Source organism: Pieris brassicae, chromosome 2 (assembly GCF_905147105.1).
Source record: "Pieris brassicae chromosome 2, ilPieBrab1.1, whole genome shotgun sequence".
NCBI lineage: Eukaryota > Metazoa > Arthropoda > Insecta > Lepidoptera > Pieridae > Pieris > Pieris brassicae.
In genome coordinates, this window is record NC_059666.1 from 6,236,874 (window position 1) to 6,260,700 (window position 23,827).

At 31.2% G+C, this 23,827-nt stretch overlaps 1 protein-coding gene across 1 annotated transcript in view; it reads right to left on the reverse strand.

Annotated features, from left to right (window-relative positions):
- The window catches only part of LOC123719415 (lateral signaling target protein 2 homolog), a 30,288-nt gene extending 8,937 nt beyond the window's left edge, over nt 1-21,351 (reverse strand). The window contains exons 1-6 of the mRNA XM_045676180.1: nt 21,141-21,351; nt 7,945-8,085; nt 2,910-3,047; nt 2,086-2,276; nt 1,414-1,561; nt 773-878 (exon numbers count right to left, since the gene is read on the reverse strand). Coding sequence (XP_045532136.1) covers nt 773-878; nt 1,414-1,561; nt 2,086-2,276; nt 2,910-3,047; nt 7,945-8,085; nt 21,141-21,203 — 787 coding nt within the window. The 5' untranslated portion in view covers nt 21,204-21,351. The remainder of the gene's footprint in view (nt 1-772; nt 879-1,413; nt 1,562-2,085; nt 2,277-2,909; nt 3,048-7,944; nt 8,086-21,140) is intronic.
- Nucleotides 21,352-23,827: the final 2,476 nt, after the last annotated feature.

Here is a 23,827-nt window from a genome sequence, read left to right on the forward strand (position 1 = left end):
AATTTTAAGAATTGTGTCGAATAAATAAGGGAATCGAATCTTAGACTTTAATTGTCATTTCTGGTTTTCACGTAAGAATAACATTTAACAACGTACCTTACAAAGGTTGTATAATACAAAAAAAATAACTTGGCGATTAAAAAGAGTGGCGGAGAGTTTATTGCCAATTCTCTTCCGTCTCTTGATTTGAGAACTGGCAGTAAATGTAAAATTAGAAGCATTTAATGTAAAAGTATATTGTGTTACCTAGATGAATAAGTGATTTTTGACTTAGACTTTGATATAACATTAAATAAGATTACAGTTGAGAAGGTATTGGGAGACTGGTAGGAACCTGTGATATGGATAACCAGGCTTTCAATGCACAGCAAAGTCATATTGAGTGGTAACAAAAAGTACATACTATTGTTCTGTAAATGCATTAGTTTTAAGTAATTTGTTTGTATAATTGCCTAATTGAATAAATCTGTTATTCAGCAACATCTTTTTTCATTTACATTTTAATTGCCATAAGGCAAAAGTGTAATTACACACTTATAAAAGTGTGTTAAATTGCCTTAATTAATTTATTAAAATGATGTGTAAAAAATATTATATTCGATTCGCTTAACTTCTGCGCTGGGTCTCTTTCCACTCCGACTTCAGTATGAGAAAGACACTTTTCAGTACCATTGAATTTTTTATCGAATTCAGTACTTCTAATTAATATATTACATACATTAACGAATTGTAATATTTATGTATATGAAATAAATAAATATTTAAAAAATACCTGGAGACTTGTCAATAGATAGCGGTCCACTAGAGTAGATGAGTAGACCGCTTACAATAGCTAGTCGAGGCACGGCAAACATTAAAGCAGGGTCATATGAATCCACCTGAAATCACACGATCAAAATGTCATTATAACGGTAACACTATTACACTGAAGAACTTTAAAAAAACAGATTAAAAAAGTACTAACAAAGATCAAGATAAAATTTGCTTATTTGGTAAAAACAATAAAGGATTATAACATAATTGTAGAAAAATGTTATGTTTGTATTAGAAGAGCTGGAAAAATACTTGTGGCAGAGTACAAGTATTCTTTACTTAAAAGGTCCCCGAAATCTAATAAACACATTTTATATAAGTAATTATTTGAAGTATTTCCGAACCAATTCGACTTAGGGTCCTTCAAGAAAAGAGTGTACCAATTCTTGAAAGGCCGGCAACGCACTTGCGAGCCTTCTGGCAATGTGAGTGTCCATGGGCGGCGGTATCGCTTCACATCAGGTGAGCCTCTTGCCCGTTTGCCTGCTATTACATAAAAAAAAATCAATTCTCAAAAAATGCAATGGAACGCAAGTTTTATTTACCAACTTATTTACCGTTAGACTAACATACAATATTGTAATAAATGTATAGCATTACCTGCTCCTGAGTGAGAAGATTGTGTTTGAGCGCCCTACGCAAGCTCTCAGAGAATAGCACACAAATGAGCTGCTGAGCTTCAAACTCGTGAGGGGTCTTTACGGTAACCATTGCACTGACATAGCATAGCTCAAACTCGGCAAACAATCTGTGAAAATAAGTTTTTCAATTTAAAAGACAAATAATATGTAAACTTTATTATATCATAAAATTAAATATATATACAAATATTATTAAATTAAATAAATTTATATAATATAAAAATTTAAACTTTATTTAAACAAGTGATTTGAATCTGAAGTGATCAACTTACTGCGCATCTGCGTTCTTTTGATATCAAAATATATATTTGATGATTAATTTCGATACAAGGACAAGTAAGAGCATAATACTTTAAAAACACAGAAACACCGGTCTTTATTTATTTTCAGAAATGTTAAGTCACAACAAAAATTATTTAAAATTTAAATGTACTTTAAAAATTAACATTAAATAAACGTACAAGAAATGCTACAAGGATACAAGGAAAAATATCACATATTGTAGTTGCTTTATTTTTTCATCTTAATACATCTGAAAATACATCTTTAATCTCTATTGATATATCATGATAAACAAATATAACATTGCTCGCATTGTTATGCCTTTAAACTACTAAACGTAAACCCCCACCTGTCGAAAATACGTAGGCTCTCGTGCAACATATCATCGTGGTCTTGCAAGGCCAGGCCACGTGGTCTTAGACATTGCTCGCGCAGCAGAGACCGGACAGTCTCAAGACTGCGCGTGAGTGCCTTGGCCAAGGGGCGCATAGCAGCCGACTCCTCTTCACGGTTCATTATTGAAGAACCGGCTGCCAGACACTGAAATTTGCAAAAAAAGCACAATAAGAATTTGTGACATATTGACAAAATTAGTTGAAATCATAATGTTTAAAACTCATAAATACACCGTATTCAAAACGTAAATTAAACGTTATTCCGTGTTTGTTATCAGGGTTACGATGTTATTTACATATAAAAAGAATTGTAACGTATACGGTACTACGTTTTATAATAAAAACAGTAATAGTTGAATATTAACACCTAATAATTCAGCTTATGAAGCTTATTATATTAAGTATCTGCCTATACAGAAAAGATAATTTTTAGCAAAACAATGTCAAGTGTTCAAACATTACACCTATAAAAATAAAAAATAAACTAACTTAAAAATTTCTAAACTTTCTTAAATTCTTAAAAATTTATCGATTAGAATAGTACGCATGTCATACATAAAGAGCGTATAAAAAATCCTTTAGTTGAGTTGTGTAGGACAGTCGGTAACATCTCACTATTTCACTTTTTTCTTTCATCCCAGTTTATCTAGCAACTATTCTTATAAAAATAGACTAAATACTTCTATATAAAAAAAATGTTACTACCAACCAAAGACCTCGCTAACCAACGTTTCAAATAATAATACATATCTTTATTAAGACAATTTTAAAAACTCACCTCAGCACCGAACCAAAGCTGTCCAGCGAGATTATCCTGCAAAACGTCCTCTGGGAATTTGACACGGAAACCCCTTGCCACCCGCTCGTCGCCGAGCACCTGGTCCATTATTTGACTGGTTATGTTTAGTACTCTGTCCTGAAATTGAGATATTAAGGTTTAATATTTTGTAACCATTAAATTACATTATTTATAGCAAACGGTCACCTCACCCGGGAAATCTCCACCGATAAATCGTATACTATACGGGCCAACAATTTTAATGACCGTAATGAATATATATGTTTATTGTTCATTTGATTTTACAAAGATTATGCTACATACAGTACTTATAGAAATACGAATTTAAAACTCTATATAATACATACTCAGTCTGACAGTGCTGAGAAAATGTTTTTAGATGCTCTATTGCATGAAATTTTGGGAATTCTATCCCTTAACATAAGGTCTGAAACGAGTAGTTGTACTCGTATTTACTGAAGATAAAAAAACTGAGAACTTAGGAAACTAATTAATACACCAAATACTTGGTGGACAAGACCAACCATAGAAACGCCGATACATTATGTATTTAGGAATGCGCACATGTAGTGATGTCAATCAAAACTAGATATAATTTAATATAGACCGCTCTTGTCAGCGTAGTTATTCATGACTCGCGTGCGCAGAACCAGTTACAATAAACACGTGAGTAACGTTCACTGCACATTGAATCAAATATCTACATTTAAAGCCATATTATATAATTATGGCTTTAGCCACTGAATAGACGAAAAATATATTATGTACGAGCATGATAAGTCGTAGTCGTAATTAAAACTGGATGAAAGGCCCTTCAACTGTCTCTTTTCTGTGTAAATTTAACATTTATTTTAAGTATTAATTAAAAGATGAAGTATGTGTGTAAGAAAGTACATATTTTGACATAAAAACTAGATCTAATGGCAAATAGAATATGTTCCGATTCATTATAGATAAATTTTGTGCTACTTATTTTAACAGTTTGTTTTGGATTCTTAAAACAATTACTCGTTTCAGTCACCAGGTACAAATGGTATAATTTTTTCGCGTATTTATCAATTCAATTGAGCACAACAGAGGTTCGAATGCCCGGTATTAATTCAGTTTTATACAATACAATAGTATTATAATAATAAAGAGGAAATATTTGTTTGTTTATGGAATAGCTCGAAATCTTAACTCAAGGTGTGATAAAAATACCAATAAAATTTTCTATCGCGTACGCTGCTGAAACTATTGATCATAGCTCAAAGCTTGACTACAGCTTTATAGAAGATATCAATGTCTACAAAGAGTGTGTACAGTGTACACCATATACCACCATGGAGCAGGTACTGAACGTCAGTTTTATTATAAATGTTACCCTTTAATTAATAGTATGCATTTAGCTCAATTATCGCAGCCGTGTATGACTCAACTGAATCACGTTTGATCAAATGACGTGCTCTTGTATTGCGTTCATATTTACGTATAAATGCGCGTTGACTACAACAGTGCCTTTCCTTAAGCGCAAGCCTACCACTTAACTACGATTAAATATAAACCTGTCATACCGCGTAATTCTTAATTTTAACAGATATTAGGTACAACTTTGAATTTAATCATTAGACAACAGAAGAATTTCTAACTATTTATTGAGTCAATTATTCAAAATCGATATGAGTTTTATATGGTGACCCATTTGCTCCATAGTCGCAATACTCATGTAATATGAATGTTATAGGTGAAACCAATACATTCAATAATACTGGGTTTTTCAAGTTTCTCTGTCTGTCGGTACACGCAAGTTTCTAAAACTGTTAAGCTTTTTCCATTTTACTAATTGAATAATCGATCTAATTAACCTGGAACAAAGTTAAGATATAGCTGTCAGACCACTTTTCCTTATCCGTATTTAAATTTAAAAATGATATGATATCTTTAGTATCTAGACATTAAAATACGAACCGTTTTCTTACAATATACCACATACCATATTATAATATATACAAAATATTTTATAGCGGACTATAGCTAGTTGTAGTATATTTACAAAGTTTATAAATAGGATGAAAAGTATTATCAAAGATAAACATATCCTATCAACACGGATGAGTTGAATTGATAACAAACGAACGATTGTTTCATTTATTCAAATTGTGTTGATAAATGGATTGTAAGAAACAACTTCTTTATTACTATTAGCCAAGCGATAAATAATACCTAAACTCACGAAAACAACTTATTTTCAGACAAGCAAGTAGAATTGTTTTAAGAGTTTCAATTTGAAAGTTTAGTGACAGGTATGTTGATTTTAATTTACAATACACAAAAATTAAGAAATATTTAATATTTTCAAGGTAAGATACATAAAAAGTTACACACAGTTTTAGTTCTGGCCTCAGATTCATGTAACTTTTCCGTGATAATATAATAGGCAAATAGGTAATCAGCCTTCTGTGGCTGAAACTCCGACGACTTGATCGGTCTCTGGCATGGCAGTTTCCTTACGATGTTTTCCTTCACCGTACGAGCTAGTGTTAAATGTGCACAGGATAACCATTGATGCTCAGCCGGGGTACCCCAGGGATGAGAGTCGCACGCTGAAGCCATTAGGCCAGCACAGCTCCAGTTAAATAAGATACAAACATAATATTATAAATATATATCACTGTCAAGAGACTAAACGCTTCAAATAAGGGAGCCTTAATATGTAAACTTTATGGACAAATGCACTTAACGAGAACAAATTGTTTATGGCATTAAACTAGTAATGTTAAACCTGTTTTCTATCTTGTCTATGCCGTATTAAAAATCTAGAACGTTCATATTGGAAGAAATTTATCCAAATATCCATGGAGCACAACTGGAGCGATCAGCCTCCTGTGCCTGACACACGCCGGGGGCATTTTGGATCTAAGACAAGCCGGTTTCCTCACGATGTTTTCCTTCACTGTCTGAGCGAATGTTAAATGCGCACATGGAAAGAAATTCCATTTGTGCCCAGCCGGAGATCGAACCAGGGATGAGAGTAGCACGCTGTGGAGTCACTAGACTAACAGTGCTGCACAACCAGCATTTTCACTGTTTAGATTAAGTCGTAAACATTTCTTCGGATCCTTAGTTCAATTAGTCATGCGCTTCTGATTTGGTGCTTACATCGTTCATTTGATTCAATGAACTGTGAAACGTGAATCATTATTTTTGCTAGGTCAACAGTTTCAAATTGAAAATTGGAACTGGGCATTGGTACTACTGAAATTCAATATTGCGCAATTAAAATCAAGAGAAGATTGCGAAACCATAAAAATGTAAATATACTTTTTTTTAAATGTGATTTTTTTTTCAAAATATTTGTGATTTATTTTGACAAAACAATGGATTAAGCTAGATTAGACCTTATACATACAAGTAGCTAACCGATGACAGTAATATGTTAACTATATAATATCGACATTTCAGTGTTTGCTATACCTACTGAATAAAATAATAATAAAACATCCAAAAATGAGTATGATAATTTAAAAAAAATCCAATGCACCAACATTTCTTTTAAGTCTGTACACACAAATCTTCAAAACTTTTAACCTTTACTCGATTTTACTAAATGATTCAGAAGCTGTCAGGCCACTTTCCATTCTCATTTTTAACTCTAGTATATATACCTATAACAAAAAGCATAAAAAATTCACAAAGCAATTGTCACGGTGTATTATCTCGACCTCCAATGGGTGATTCATAGCAACCAAATACGCATTCAAGGTACTTTTGGATAAACGCAATATGGGCCGATTGTCTGTCCACTTTACATACAAGATAATGATACCATTACCTAAATATACCACAAAATGTCCGCCGTATCAAAATATTTGTGTATTAATTATTTATATTGACTTTGTTGTTCAGTTTTGGACAGCTCAAAGAATAGTTTTTACATACAACTTGTTTAGTTCATTCAATTTCGATGCGTGCCTCCTTATATTTCCACATACTATATACGCTTCATAGTTTTACAGACGAAAACCTTTTGTTTCGATTGCTATTCGAATGAAAATAAAAACCCAAAACACTCAATGATGGAACACATTTTTCTTATAAAATCATCAAGTCGAATATCGACAATACATACCTAATAACAATACCGATTCGTTCTATAAAGAACAAAGGAAAGTATGGTATATCCTATTAAACGATTATCAGTAATTAATCATAATATTTATGTGCGGTGTTTTTTCTAATCTCGTTTAGTATGAATCATTGTTCGTATCAAGCACACGTTTCTTATAAACAGCTGTATCTATAAGTTCGAATGAATGCTATTAGGAAAACAACGAACAAACACTGAACATATAATAATTACAATATGAATACCTATTTTTTTATACTGATAGCCACGGCACTGATAAGGTATGCTTCGGGGCCGTAGAGATATGCGGGGACTCTACGTTTCCGTATAGAAAGTCTTTATTTAGAAAAAAAATAAAGAAATGGGGTTTCTCTCACACTTTAATATAGTATACACGTAGTATAAACGTAGATTTTGTTTTCAATTGTCTTCTCTAATCTCTTTCATCGCATTCTTATCGACCTGTACACAGTTGCAAAGGAATTGGTTTCTATTTCGCGTCATGTAACTAGTTTATCAGACTGTCAATTGTCATTTGTGAAGGAAATTTTCCAATATTATATTATAACGTGACCTTAGAAGAAATAGAATTAAATTAATTTAAAATAAGTGCAAAGTCTTGGTTAATCTTCATTTAAAGATTATCCTGAAGGAATTGTCACACTATTTTGTCTGTTACATTTTTTAAAATTAAAATATTTAAAAAAAATATGGGACGGTGTAACGAAACTTGTTTTCAAGATTCCATAGCTACAATTCAACAGGAACTGTAACATAAACGGTTTATTGATGCGTAAACATTACATATAAAACACTATCTTGCATTATTATAGAAATTATAGAAGAGCCTATTTTTCTAATAATAAGTATGTCTACAGATTTGATAACGACTTGTATAGTTGTACAAACCTGCGCATGACGGAGTTGGTTGACGAGTGTGGAGCACCTCTCTGGGTCTTTTCTACCATCAAACGAATCCAGCTCAGCAGCTATCATGTTTAAGGCATCGTCGGCGAAGAAAAACTGCGCTAGCAGCGATCGGTCGTCCCTCTGAAAGAATATGCAGCACTTATTAATTATTTCAATACATAATAAAGATGGTATGGAAACTGGTAATGGAACGTGGGTGGTATTTAATAATTTATTACCCGAACTTTCAAATATAATCCGTGGAGGTAATAAGGTCTCAATTGGGCCGAGTTTGGTTAGGTAATATTAGAATTATTTATTACAATATTATTGATAATGCCCTATGGACTAGACATGATTTACGTCGTAACGAAAGGAGTTTGACTGACCATTTAATGGTGACATTATAACACAACACTATATAAACTATAAGAAAACACAACAACTCTCCACGCAGTCCTAAGAAGTTCTTACAGGCTGTGTCAAGACATTTTATCCCAAGACATTACACTTGCTGTTTTAGGTGTTAATCGGTCAGCATTCATTTGAAATGCTCTTTGTTTCATACAGTCAAAGTCAAAATAATTTATTGATATACGTAACACAATGTACACTTATGAACGTCAAAAAAGAAATATATACATATGAAATGCTTCCAATTTTACATTTACCGCCAGTTCTCAAATCAAGGGCGTAGAACGGAAGTGATGAACTGGCAATAAGAAAAGCACTTTGAAGGGATTGAAGCTATGTATTATTATTAAAAGCTTATAATTATTTACATAATTTTTCGCGAAATACCGACTTTTCGCGTACTTTTTGGCGTGCGTGGTCACGGTGACTTTTCAATAATACATAGCTTCAATCCCTTCAAAAAGTGGTTTTTCTTAATGTGTAACAGCTATGTCAACAAAAGACAATACTAACTGGCAATAAACTCTCCGCCACTCTTTTTAATCGCCAAGTTTTTTGTGTTACACAATTTTTGTAAACAAACACTACACCATGTTCCACATGACTCCTTAAGTAATTAATAATAATAAAATAAATTAAAAACATTAAATTATAGGTTAACCCAACACTCGTATGGGATCGGGTTGTTTGTACCCAGCATAGTCTAAGGTGCAGCAGCAGATTAAACCCAGGTCCGAAAAATAATCCTAGAAGACACTCGCGGCATGTCCTAACAAAATTATCTGGACGTGGCTTTAATAGCAGGTCACATCAAAACAAATCCGCCTTCAAGTATTACCAAACATACATAATATATTATGCAATAAAGGTCAAGATATTCAATTACTCTGATAACGCTTTAAATAAATAATCCTCAATTAATTTTAAGATATAAACTCCTTTGTGTAACCTTTAGTGCGTATTTTATAGTAGCGACTGGTAGACTTGATGAGAATCGTGCATTAAAATATTTAGCCAAGTTTAATTAAAGAGATATATTTCACCATAGGCACATTGAATCGGTTGCGCTAGAAAAACACGTTCACTGGGTTCTGCTACCTTAAATAAGTCGATAATTATAAATAAATGAATAATAAAGTTGAAAAATATCTAAATTTTAGTTTAATTTTCGTGTTGTAGTAATTAGCACAGAATTACTTTTGCTAAATGTAATACATATATAAAAGTAGTTCAACGTTAATCAGTAGGTAAAACCACACAAATTTATTCATTACCATTAAGTTTGTATTGAACTAGAATGTTTTTAAGAGTACTTTATTATGCCATTGCGGTTTCGTTCTTGCAACATGTGAAGGCGCACCTTTTAATCATACAGACAGAAATAAAAATATTTAGTTTAACCAAGTAATCTAAGATATATATATATATAAATATATTAATTATTTTATTTTAACCCGCTTTACTTGCATTGGCATACACCCCCCCCCCCCCCCCAATTCAAACTCCATCCTGCACAAAATCACACGCGCACAATCCCATACGATACATACGTTACGTATACTCTTGCACAAGAGGTATACAAGCAGTGCTTCCTTCACGTCCATTTCCTTCGGCGATGTACGCAAAACTGGCTAAACCGCCTGATAAGTGAGCTTAGGGCAATGATCAAAATTCAGGAAACCAAAAAAATACACCCAGCACCTTGAGGTCATTGTGCATGTGCATTTAAAAAGGCCAAGGAGTACTACACCTGCTATTGCGACACTTGTAATGCCGATTCCATGTTTAAAATTTCGTAAACAATTTCTTAACCTTATCTATAAATTATTTTATATGTTTTGTTTTCCCCATGTTCAGTTCATCAACTTTTGTTTATTTTTATTTGTATTATGAGTTTTATATATGTGCATTTAAAAGTGTTACTTGTACCTATTATTACAACACTTGGTAATACCAGTAATTAAACGATTCCTGTCTTGAATCCTTGTAAGTTGTATGTTTTTTTGAGTGCTTATTTCATCAATTTGTTATGCGTTTATTTGTATATTTTTATATGTGTATTGGGTAAATGCGTGAGGGTAGGCAACGTTTCCTAAGTTTTAACTGTAAATATTCTACGGTATTTTTCATTTAATAATATCTTAGAGAACAAACTTACAACTAATTAAAAGTAAATCTATGCATTAAAATATTGTATGTATTATTTCGTCTTTAGCCTACTGACTACATGCCAACCGCTACAATTTGAGAATATTTCTTTGTTTTGACTCATAAAAAAGCCTATGAATTTTAAGTATTGATACTAGGTTTAAATGTTTAAACACGTTCTTTGCACTTATTTATTTTAGACGATCTTGAATTGTAATAATAGATTGTTAGTTCCAAGTATTGTAATCATTTAAATACTTCCCGACAAGAAAATCATTACAAAATGAAATACGGTCAGACTGGTCACTCCTTGACGGTTTCCTGTATATCAGATTATATTAATAAACACAAACATTATTGTTCAAGCAGTTCACCCTGCATTTAAAAATAGAATTCAAAATAACCAATAAGCAAAAAAGACTCAAAAATAACGTAAGGTTACTCAAGACAAGGTCTGTAAGCTTAAGGATAACAATTCAAACTTAATATATAGGTATACTTATATAATTAAGAGAAAAGATTTATTTGTTTGGAAGAATACCCTCAAAAACCCACTGGAATGATTTCAAAATCTTTCAGGATTACAATGCTTCAGTATCCCTAAAAAATTTGGGTCTTCCAAAACGATATAAAAATATTTCCAGCAGTGAGGCTGTTCAGGCGGATAGAAGTCATATACACTTGACATTTGTGCAGTACATAGGGTCTGATATGACTGGACGACGCGTAGATGTTTTATTTAGCCTTTGCCATAGCCGAAGAATGCGGCTTCAGCGTGCAACTCTCATGCCTAAAAGTCGTATGATCGAATCCGAGCTGTCCAATAAACTAATTTTCTTCCATGACATTTAACACGTACTCGCGGTAAAGGAAAACATTGTGAGGAAACCGGCATGCCTTAGACCGAAAAGTCAATGTTGTGTGTTACACGCGCATTACACACGAAACAAATACAGTAACCTAAGGCACAGGCCTAGAAGGATGTAGCGCCACGTGGTTTTATTTAATTAACCCTGACTTTCGTCATCCCTGCTGTCTTCCTTATTATAAACATTCTTTGAATTACCCTATAGAAATAACTTTCTAGAACTATATTTATAAATATAATACATACAAATAAAAAAATATTAAACGCGTTAAACCGTTTCATGGACCTTACAAAGACTGGGTAATAATATGCCTTTACCGGTCTACTGATCAGTTACAGTCTAGCGATTGAGATAAAGGAAATATGAGATCTATATAAAACTAGATTTCATCCGCAGAATATACCACAAAACGAAACTGTGTCTGGCTTTCTCAAATATTACCTAGGATTATTCTATATTTTTGTTTTTTTATACATTGTCAGTTCCCTTTTTCGCAGATCATTGAAACTATTTCAAGACAAATAATTACCGTGTGTGCCGAATAGATGGCTTTTAATAACTGTTTCTTTAAAAAAAATAAAAAGACAGAAGCTTAGCTGTTTTTGAACGCACTGATCTCAGGATTAAGAAATGCAACCTAAGATAACTACTATGTACTATTCAACTATTTTAATACTACTAATACATACCCATATGTATAATTAATATTGCCGTACACTGAAAGTGCAAATTCGCAGTTAATAACGTAAATATATTATTTGTCTTGATTTATTTTTAATGAGACAAGACCTCGACCGTTAACGTGAAAAACAATTGTAGACTTCTTCTCCTTTTCTTTTCCTTTTTAAACTTTTAAATTGAAACTATTCCTATAATTATAATATTGTATCCGCATACGCGCATATAAATTTAAAAAATAATATTTACTAGTGTGTATTGTGTCTTCAAATATGTTTTTTTTTTGTAAATAATTTATATATGTATGTACGAAATGTTTATGTTTCATTAAATTGTAACAAGTAGCAAATAATATTTCATATGACTATCTCTACGTAGAGTTACGTTTATAGACGTAAATTTTAACCGTATTTTACTATCTTATTATTACTGGTTGTATTGCAGCATTCATGTTCCAATGCAAATGATAAAGAATTTAAAGAAAGTATGTATTTTATTAAGAGACAGTTCTTGTTGAATCAATGAGCATTCAGAATTGAACTTGTCTAAACATGTATTTTACACTACACAAAAAAATAAGTTGTTGTTTTCGTCGATATGGACCTTACCGCGAATTAATAAAGAAAACAAAAGAAGATCGGCTCCTGTATGAGACAATATCTGGAATACCTCAGTTTTAGCAAATCTAGTGCATATTTTTAAATTAAGCGCAAGATAACTTTTTACAACAGTAGTAAGTATAGGAATAGTGCAAAAAGTATAAATTGTAAACTTACTCAAATTAAAATTAAGGATAAATATTGCGATCAACGACCTATATAGCCATTGGGAGTGACTTTATAAGGTTCCTAACCCCATATAAAAGTGCACTCAACTTAAAAATCTACACACGCAAAGATTGAGAACGAAGCCTTTTTACAACGTCGCAATAAATATATATCCCAGTGATTTGTAAGAAATAAAACTGCCTTAATCTTATAATTCTCATCTATGTCATAATTTTCTCAAAGAAGATTTAAATATTTGTAGTTTAAAATTATTCGAGACAACATAAACAATAATATGATTAAATTTTTCGTTTACGGACACTTAGATTTCTTTCTAGACAATTCCTATTGTACTGGAATTATAAACTGCCAAGAAATCGTTTGCATGTAGGCCTAAAATAAGGTTTCGGTCATTCGCACCCGTGGGGAGCGATGGAATGTCACGCAAAAACCAACCCACACCACACCTGCCGTTATTACAATGCTCATATATATGTCGGTATTATATTTAGCGGTAACTTCTTCTATAGATTTAAAATTATTTTAGTATAGGAATTATCGAACATTAATCAACATTTTACATAACATTTAGCTTTTTGCAAAAAGGCATAATAAACTCAAACTCAAAATATCTTTTTTCATATAGGTAAACAAGTGAACGTCAAAAAGAATTAATTGTAAATTTACATTTACTACCAGTTCGCAAGGGCGTAGAGCGGGTGAGAAGAACTGGCAAGAAACTTTCCGCCACTCTTTTTAATCGCCAAGTATTGATTAATATAAATAACCAACTAAACGTCATCAAAATCGGCCGTTGCTGGGTTAGGTGCATAATTCGTTTCTCATGTCACAGTCTCGCCTTGAACGTTGACAAATATGTCAAACTTCATACGGAAAAGATATGACAGATCATGAAACTAGATTTTAGGCAAAATTTCAGACATATTTCGCTGTGCAATTTTAACGGAATATTTGTTACTAACTTGTGGTAAACAAAATTAATGTTGAATTTGATAAAAATAACTGAAGTGAAGATATTAATACTACACCATGCTTATTTGTGTTCTAAATAATTTGTTATCGCTTTGAGACGTTATTTTTTCTATAAAGATGCCAAAATCCTACAAAATCTACGTAAGCACTAGGTGGGAGGTATGTCTACTTAAAGAGCCATTGGAAGAAATCACTTTTTGCCGGTTAAGAAAAAAATTATATCTGTAGCCAGTAGATATTGACAACCTTCAAATGAACTCCAACCTTAGGGCGTGCTGAATGACCCAACAGGCGCCGCTAAGTTCAAGGCTGTTTGGGCATGAAGGCTTCACTGGTTATCAAAGGCTTTCTCTCAAGAGTTTAATGCATATTTTGAACTAAAGCATAGACTAAGTCTGGTTCATCTTTATCTATATTCACTTATAAAGAGAAAATATTATATTTACTAGGCCTGAAAAATTACTTGAATAGTTGTCAATATTACCCACAAATCTGTATTATTGTGTATTTATTATAGTCGTCACAATAATCTTTTGTTAGAATGAGACAATCAAAACATATTACAGTCATATTACTCAGAAATAATATTCTATTGTCCAATACTATTAGACAATAACAGATACTACACCCCGCAACTTACATTGCAGATTAGACAATACTGATCTATTGACTATCGCGAAGCTAGACCGCGCTAACAAAATTAATAGAAAATTAAAACCGGCTCGAAAATCAACTCAAAAGGATTAAATGATAGATATTCCTTATTATTGCTGATTTTTATTTATATGCGGGGAATAGAGATCCTCTTATTTATTCATACGAATCTTTCGACATCTCGATCTTCCAGAAACAAAAACAATAAAAAATATTGTATGTCCAATTGATGAGCTCCTTTGGTTTCTGAAGTCTGTAGTTATAAAATTCTTATGCTATGTTAAGAGACAGATGAGCAAATAAATTATTGCAACGGGCAAGAGGCTCACCTGATATTATATGATGGACATGCACAGTACCATAAAGCTTGCAAGTGCTTTGCCCACCTTTTAACAATTGGTACACTCTTTTCTTGAAGGACCATAAGTCTAATTTCTCCAGAAATACTTCAGTGTGCTACTGGTTTAACATAGTAGGTGCGACAAAACTTTTTGTATATTCCTACTTTCCATCGCAAATTTAGAACTAAATAATGTTTAGTATCACAATCTAGCGTTACTTTTGTTAAATCTTAAAATAATACTATATTACATCACACGCAATTGGAAACATTGTATGGGTGCGCGTGTATTACGGAGATAAGCATGATAATATTATTTATTCTCATTACGGACTTTACAATGTAATTTTCCAGCTTTTATCATCGATGACAAAAATAACACACATAGCATTATGTGAAGTAGAGAAAGTGCATTTATTTTTTGGATTTTTTTCCCTTGTATCTTCTCTTTATCTTTTCTAGTAATTCTAGTTATCACCCAGAAGCTCCTCTCTAAGCAGGAATGCTTCATTATTATTTTGAATCAACCTATTCCAGAACCAGTCTTATAATACAATAAGAAAATAAACATTTATATGCAAAATTCTAAAACAGTATTAGTGTCTTAGTCAATTTTTTTTTTTGCCTCAGTGAAATATTTAAAATAATAACGCGGTACGGCATAGTAAACCAATAAAGTAATTTTTGTCGATTGTTAGTAAAATATATATTTGTGTAGTTCTCTAAACCAAATCTTGTATTAGCAGTATACCAATGAAATATCTTAATTCACACAAACAAAATCGCGGATATAAATTGAAATTTATTATGGATCCAATTTCAATAACCAGTAACGTGAGGCACGTGAAAGCCTCATTCGATGTTTCAACACATCTCGATACATGTGTATGACATCATCGATTAGATAATAGCTTATATATTTCTAATACACACTTACAACAGTAAACTAAAAAGTTATTGTTATAGTTTTAAACGACAGAGCTAGGACACTGAGACAGTCACTCAAGGCATTAATATCGAACCAATTCGTCCGACCTATGAATAGGGGCGTTACGTTCTTTAGTCTACAACATACGTCATTGGCGTTTTACGACAAATTTCATCGTACCCGCAACGTAAGAGATTAACCAGTATATTCTTATTATCAGTATAGTACTTTAGACAGCCAGCTCTCTACATCAGCTTCATATCAAATACATATCTGAGTTCGAAACACATTTTAAAGGCATTAATAAATTATTAAAGCCACAATAAAGTGTCACCTACATTCCCTTGCTTCCTAGTACCGTCACGTTTGCTTAAGTGATCCTTAATTCATATTTAATTGCTACGAAAGCGACGATTATCGGTGTTCCGTGTTGACGCATTAAAATGTTGCTTTGTTTTTCTGAAACTCTTTTATTAAAGTATATATTTTAATCCGTGATTGTGATGTATAGGAATGCATTATTGTATATTTGTCTACAATATTGAATTAACAGGTGAATTTGGATATGATGATAATGTTATACCTACAAAATGCGTCGTCCGTCACATTACTTATTGTAGGTGACAAAATCTAATAAAAAATTATACAAATTAATTGAATAATAAACCATCTCATATTATGATTATTTTACGAAATGTAGTACTGTGTCCATTAATCGTAATTCGGACCGCTTGTGGATCTTTCAATGGTATACAACAGCTGCCGAAAGCAAGTTCTATAGTGAAACTACGAAGCTGACCGGTATTTGTGATATAGAAGCCTACCGAGCGTAGAGGACAAATCAAAAAGACTTTATTAATTTATATGAAACTTTTATTCAATAACATTCTTCTACCTTCTCACATAATGCAAAAACATTCATTATGTTATTAATCTCAGAGAATTAATGAGATGTTAAATTAAAGATAACACTACCATATCAGCACTTGCTAGCTTTAAAAACTGAATTCTAAGATAAAGAAGGGTACTTGAGAGATTTCCAAAACAATTATAAGCAATATTGTGCATGTCCTTGACATCTCGCAAATAATGCCTAATTGCATTTGAAGTACTTTATATTCCGTCTTCTTAACTATAAACAATAATTTTAGTAAGGAGTGATATATCTGTCTTGCTTTAACAGTCTTCTCCGAGTTTATTAACCAAGCCACTAAGTCAAAAACATTTAAAAATCCCTGCAAGCCATGAAGAACGCCATTTAATACAAATTGCGCACCAAATAAAACCAGTTCAGCCAAAAAAAAACAACGAAATCGAAAGTCTCACTGTCGCCAATGACGGCCGATTCGCAGTAGAAAGTTTTTCATGGCTACGGTATTTAAACTAATACAAACCTTTTATTAACTAGCTAAACCCGCGACATCAGCTACAGCTTGTTATTCATTGCTAGTCTGTGAAGCGTATTTTTCTTGGCAGTTGTTGTCTGTGGTATATAGATCATGATAAAATACCTAAATCTTGTGTAAGTTGACAAGGAGGATTTAGCAAAGTGGTTTAGGTTTTTGTTGTAATTATTCTATACTTTTACTATGGTCTTCTAATAGATTTAATATGAGACATGTTTACAAAAAGACATTATTTTATCTCTTGAATATTTCATGCAAGCACATTTTTTTTTCTGTTCGAGTTGCCATATTAGCGCGTTATGGCCGCCATTTTTCTCTTTTTTTATTCATATGTAGTTTTGTTTTTTTTAAATATCCAATTACGTATTTAATATTTATACAAACGTATAAAATGTATGTATGTGAAGCATGAAAATCGCCCGTAAATAAAAACATGGTATCAGATTCCTACTTTGCTACTTTTAATATCAATAAACTATTTGTATACGAACTTTATTTATAATTAGTATCTGTATTCGGTTTTGGACCAATTATACGATTATACAAGGATAGATTTTAGCAATATTTCATATAAATTACACAACATTAAAAACAAAACTTAAAACCGGTTTCCATAGATAACTTTATAGTATTGCGTATCCTTTGAGGAAAACTAACTGGGGTTTCCTTTACACAATCTTGGTCCTACATACAGTAATTATTAAGTTATTAATATGTATGAAGGTTCTGAATTGTAATGGATTGGGAGATGAAAGAAGATAAAAATATTTAATTCAGTGTTCCAAATTCAAATTTAAAACTGTATTTTTTGCTCTTGTTATAAGTTTTTGAACATAATATGTTGTTATTCACTAATCAAGGTCAAATAAAAGATAAATTAACACGCATACCCGATTCGTGTTTTTACCGAGTGATTGATTTTATATTAAATATTTATTTTTTTATTTATATAAATTAAATACAATATCATGAAATCAAAGGAATCAAACTCTACACAAAGAAAGCCAACGTAAGCCTCGCCAAGTCTTGCTTTAAGAAAGTGGAAAAAAATGCACACACGTCCCCAATGCACCAAGTAATCGTCACTTTATTAATATCAATTGTATGCACGATCGCTTCCCGACCTCGACATTGAGACAGGACATCTCAAATGTCTTATTTATTAATATATTTATTTTTAAATGCAACATAATTTATTATAATTTAAGCTTCAAAATACCAACTAAATAAATCCTTAATACCCAATTAGACATTAAGGGATAAAAAATCTAAAAAAGATAGCTTCGTTTAGAAAATTTTGAACGTAAATACAGTAGGTAAGTATACATTTTTTTATGACAAGGTTAGGTTAAACATGCTTCCGGATAAAAAAATATCCACGAATATATCTAGTTATAGATTATGTTGTACTGCGATTGCACTTGCGAATACAAAAAATAGCCAGTGACGAAGTCCAAATCTCATCCAACACATACGAAAATTTTGCCACCTATAAAAAGGAAAGCTAAGCTGTTCATTAAAATTTTTACTCCTATAAAGTCTTGTATAATGTTCAATTAAGGAATAATAATATCGTTATTTTTAGTTTTAAGTATTCACAATAATTTCGTTAATATGCATATAAAGCTTTTCTGTTTAATATTAGTTTAATATATATCAGTTGAAAAAGCAGTGATGTCAAGTGGTCCCGATAAACTTAACGTATGTAGGTACTTGTGAAAATCATAAAATATTTAAAAGGTTTCCGCGGTCTTGCGATGGCAAGGTTGTTATATAAATAGTACCTATTACTAAAACGGACGGAATATTTCTGTCGTTTTGCTTAAAAAATAATAGGAATAATCATTATGGCAGTCAAACACTCATCTATCAAATGTATAATAAATATACTGAGAAGTCACTTCTCTGCCAATAAATATTATGATATTACATAGTACTACAATTGTAACTAAGAAGACATTTTAGCTTTAATTTAAAATAAAAACCTATAGAAAACATTTCATATCATAAGTACAAACCCAATGACTGAACTAAGGATACATCAGCCTTCGCGCTTTAAGGTTGTGAAGTATGTACGACTATAGAGCGCGTGTGGAAGCATGAACAATAGTAATAATTAGATGGACACGACATACTACCAATTATAATGTTCAGGAGTCAGTTGTTTGACATAAGAAAATGTTTCCTATATTGGTAGCTCAATAGCGAATATATATTTACAAAGGAACCCCCGAACCCCTGATTGATCATACAATATATTGTGAACAATTCTGATAATTAAGCATCGCGTAACATTGAACTGATAACACTGACAACATGTTATATCTTCTGAGATAGAACATGTACCAACAGCAGATAGCATTTCATGTAAAAAAAATCAGGTGTTTACATTCCCATGTTACATGTTACATATCCCATGTATTAGACTAAAATTTATTTAAAAACTAAACTAAAAACTAAAAATATCTTTCTACAATTCTACACAAATAGAGCAAACAATTTGCATCTGGTGTCAATAATGGATTATTATAATTTATTCATCAGTTTTGTTTACTGTGTCACAAACTAGCCATTGATTTGCATTATATGATATCCATGAATATTTATATTTTTTAACATATGCTATGGGTAGCTGTTAAAATTTTATTAGACAAGCAAGTGCTAACCTTTTTTTCTCTATTACAGTCAGAAATTGAATTTCTTAAACATTTGTAGCATTGATTTGATTTCTTGAAGAAAGATAATTTATATAAGAGAAAAAAATAATTTTATTTAATCTACCATTATATTACTAAGCAAATAAAACTTCAATCACACAAAACACAATTGAGTATATGTTTGAAATTCTGTAAACAGTGAAAGTTACCTAAGTGAAAGTAAACCTTCTACTACCAATAAAGTTTATTACCTGTAAGGATTTAGGCTATTATTATAAATAGGAATTAATTGCATTAGATAACATAATTTATGTATTAAGGTAGGGTACAAAACAAACTATGTACAAAAATATCAACTGTGTATTTTTTATAAAATAAATAAAAACCAGAGTCTGAGAATAAATATAACCTATATTCATATTGGCCAAATTAACAAAGTAGCATTGTGAAAATATATATGTAATGTAAGTCTTGTTCTTTATTATAACTATTACCATACATTAAGAATAAACACCTAATTTCCTACATTAGTTGTTAACATACACAGTTTAATTTTGATGTCTTAAATAACAAAACTACTCTTATCATACATACTTATGTTTGGTTATCTACAGTATTATTCTTGTAGATATGTTTGATATATAATGATTAGCATTTAAAATATATTTAATTTTTTATATTTATGTTTTGGTCTAAATTATTATTATTAAAATTGTAAATTTATTGATTATCGGTAAATATAAAAATGTACTTAATGAAAAAGTATAAAACCATAATTCAGTGCAATATAAATCACTGTATCATAAGTAGTTGTTTAGTTTAACCAAAAATTATCACAAGTTCAATTCAATACTCAAATCTTTAAAATAAAGATTTTCTATAGTTTTGTAACTATGTTTTTAGGCTAATGGTTGACTTTGTAATAATGTTTACAAATAAAACACTATATCATTAATATACAAAATACAGGTTTACTAGCTAAACAAATAGTCGTGATAGGCGAAAATCTACTTTTAAAAGTAAATACGTTTATATCAAAGTTATTAAACCATAAGCCATGACGTAATTTGAAACAATAGCTATCGCGAAATAAAACAACTGCTGTGGCGATTAGAAAAGGAAATAACTTTAGCCCCGATGTGCAATGGGTAGGTAAGACTATTGGAAGTATTTTGCAATCGTACTTGATGCGTGGTAACAAAGAAATCATTGCTGCAAAGTTTATTTGAAGATAAATACGAGGTAGATTTACAACAGGGTCTACTTTCAACAATAAATTAAGTCCCCTAGTACCAAGAAAGGTATTTTAAAAAAGAGAAACTACTACAATGTTATGACATACCTTTGGTTTGTAGAACCATTTTCTGAGAGACTCCATCGGACCAGTTTTGTACAACAGCCGCATAAGAACAGCTCACAACACAATTACACACATGATAAAATTTAACAATCACCAAAATTCAACACGTCGATGAAATGCACAAAACAATTTCGCTATTATTTACGTCAAAAAAACACAGAAAGCGGACATGTTCAGCGGAACGCGTTTACTATTCACGTTTGAACTTAGAATGATGAATGAAAATTAATGTTGATCGATGTTGCCGCTTTATGCTTACGTTTTGCTTAAAATTCATAAAAATTACTACATTTGCAATAAATAATATTGTCAAATATGTAAATATTGACATATTATAATCTAATTAATTTACTTTAAGTAAAGGTTAGGTGCACACGTAGATTTAAATGCTGTCCATTCATATTACAGATTTATTATTACTAAGACGTCTTCATTAAATTTATATAAAAGTAAAAGCATACTAATTCCATCTTCGTGCAATAATTCAAATATCTTTTATTTCAATATAAAATAATCGAAAATTTATAATTATTATTTATATTACTTTTTGCCGTCTAATTAGAAATTATCATAAGTCTGGCAACAGCAAAAGGGCTGTTGCGACAGCTTCATTGATATTTCCGAATTTTCCGAAGAGAATGACATCATACTGTATGATGACCGAGTACTAACGTCAATGTCAATTTCCGTATCTCGTATCGTTCCTCATGTTCGCTTCGATTTCATTCCTTCTGTTTTGGTTTAACTAATTACTTACTATTTTAACAAAAATAATAATTTTCATTGCATATTCATGTGGGTTTATTTAATATTTAATCTATTAAAGAACATAACAATCTTTATGAAGATTAATAGTTATGATACTGCTTTTCTTTATAGTGTGCGCAAAATGAACTGTTGTTTTAAATTAATTCTGCTAGAGGGCGCTATTCTAAGTCTTTATTATATTTTTCACCCTATTGATATGTATATTATTATAACAAATAAATAAACCGGAAAAATACACCATAAGTATAAACGAGATAAAAGTTGTAAATATCGGTAAAAATGACGAAAATACCTAGTAACATAAATGTTACCATAGCTTTACCATTTTTACTGCTAACAATAAGTAAAAAAATCTGTTAATCTTAAATAATATGTAGTAATGTAGTTGTCTCTTTGGTCCATAGAAATCTACTCACTTCTCTAATTTTTATTAAATATATATTTAAAATAAATATGTTTAATAAAAAATACAATTATTTCCGATAACATCCGAATGCCACCCAGACTTGATTTTATTTAGCACCGTAAAAATAAAAGTTATTGTAATAACTAGTATTTGACTTGTAAGTCAACTTTTCTACAACTTAGAACTAAATATACATCATCATTTATTATTAATCAATCTAATTGCCCTATTCAGTACCTCGCCACCACCAAAAAATAAAAGGAAATCATATTGAAACTAATATTTTGACATTTGTTAACGTTCGTTTTACGTTACAAAAGAAAAACGTATTACAACTAACGAGTTAAGATATTATATTTCAATTTTAGAGGTTAAGGATGATGTTCGGCGTAAATTTTTTGTATATTTTTCTCAAGGACAGTTCTTCAAGCTCTTGACTAACCTACTGTAGACAAAGAACTTTGGTTTCACTAAGTTACTTAGTATAAATGTACTTTGTTTCTTATAAAACAAAATCTTCGACTTATTCTTTCTTTCAAATCAAACTTTTACATAATATAACAAGCCAGCCAGCCAATAATATAATTTCAAATAAATCATTGTTGTAAACGCAATTTATATTTTCAGTATTAACTTTGTTTACAACATTTTTTTTTTACTAGTAGGTAATATGACTATATGATTGTCTACCATGAAAGTAGTTTTCGCAGTTCCAGTGGGTTTTATGCAAACACATAATTGTATTGAGACACACCATTCAGAAGATGTTAATAGTGTATTTACTAAGTAGAATACCACTTCCACACCAATGGAACTTAGTAATAAGATATACATATGTATGTATACACTGTGGATTCTTTACAAATATCGACATTCTCAAAACGAGGGGGCGATAATTTGAATCTCGAGTTAATTATATAATTAATAGTCTTGATAACTCAATCTATTAATTATAACAGGATTTGTATACTTATAACGAGCTAGTTGTTATCCGCGTCTTTAATTGCATATAAGTAATTTTAAGTTTCCTAACGTAATAAACACAATTGTATTCACGGCAAAGCGTCATTCATTCCTTTTTTTTTGTAATCATTTCAAAACACATTTTACGATTAAATCGTTGTATCTTGTCAAAATAAGTGGTCCAGCTCTCTTTACCGCTTAAGACTACTCCCGGGACATTTCAGTTGGGAAATACACATACAATAGCAAGCATACGTTGGGATAGAGATAACTGCCGTAAAAGGGCTGTCTAACTAATATACATAATTCACTCGTCCAAGATCCAAACCGTATGTCAGCTTATTGACTATAAATTTATCAATAAAACAAATGTAAAAATTTGTCGACCCCATACCATATTAGGCATACTCCAAACAATTCTTGGGTTAAATAAAACAACACAGCGCTGGAACTATTCCTATTAATAATTGTTTAAATTAATGTATACATATCTGCAAATAGTAAATATTTTGCGTGGGATTTTAGTCCTGTC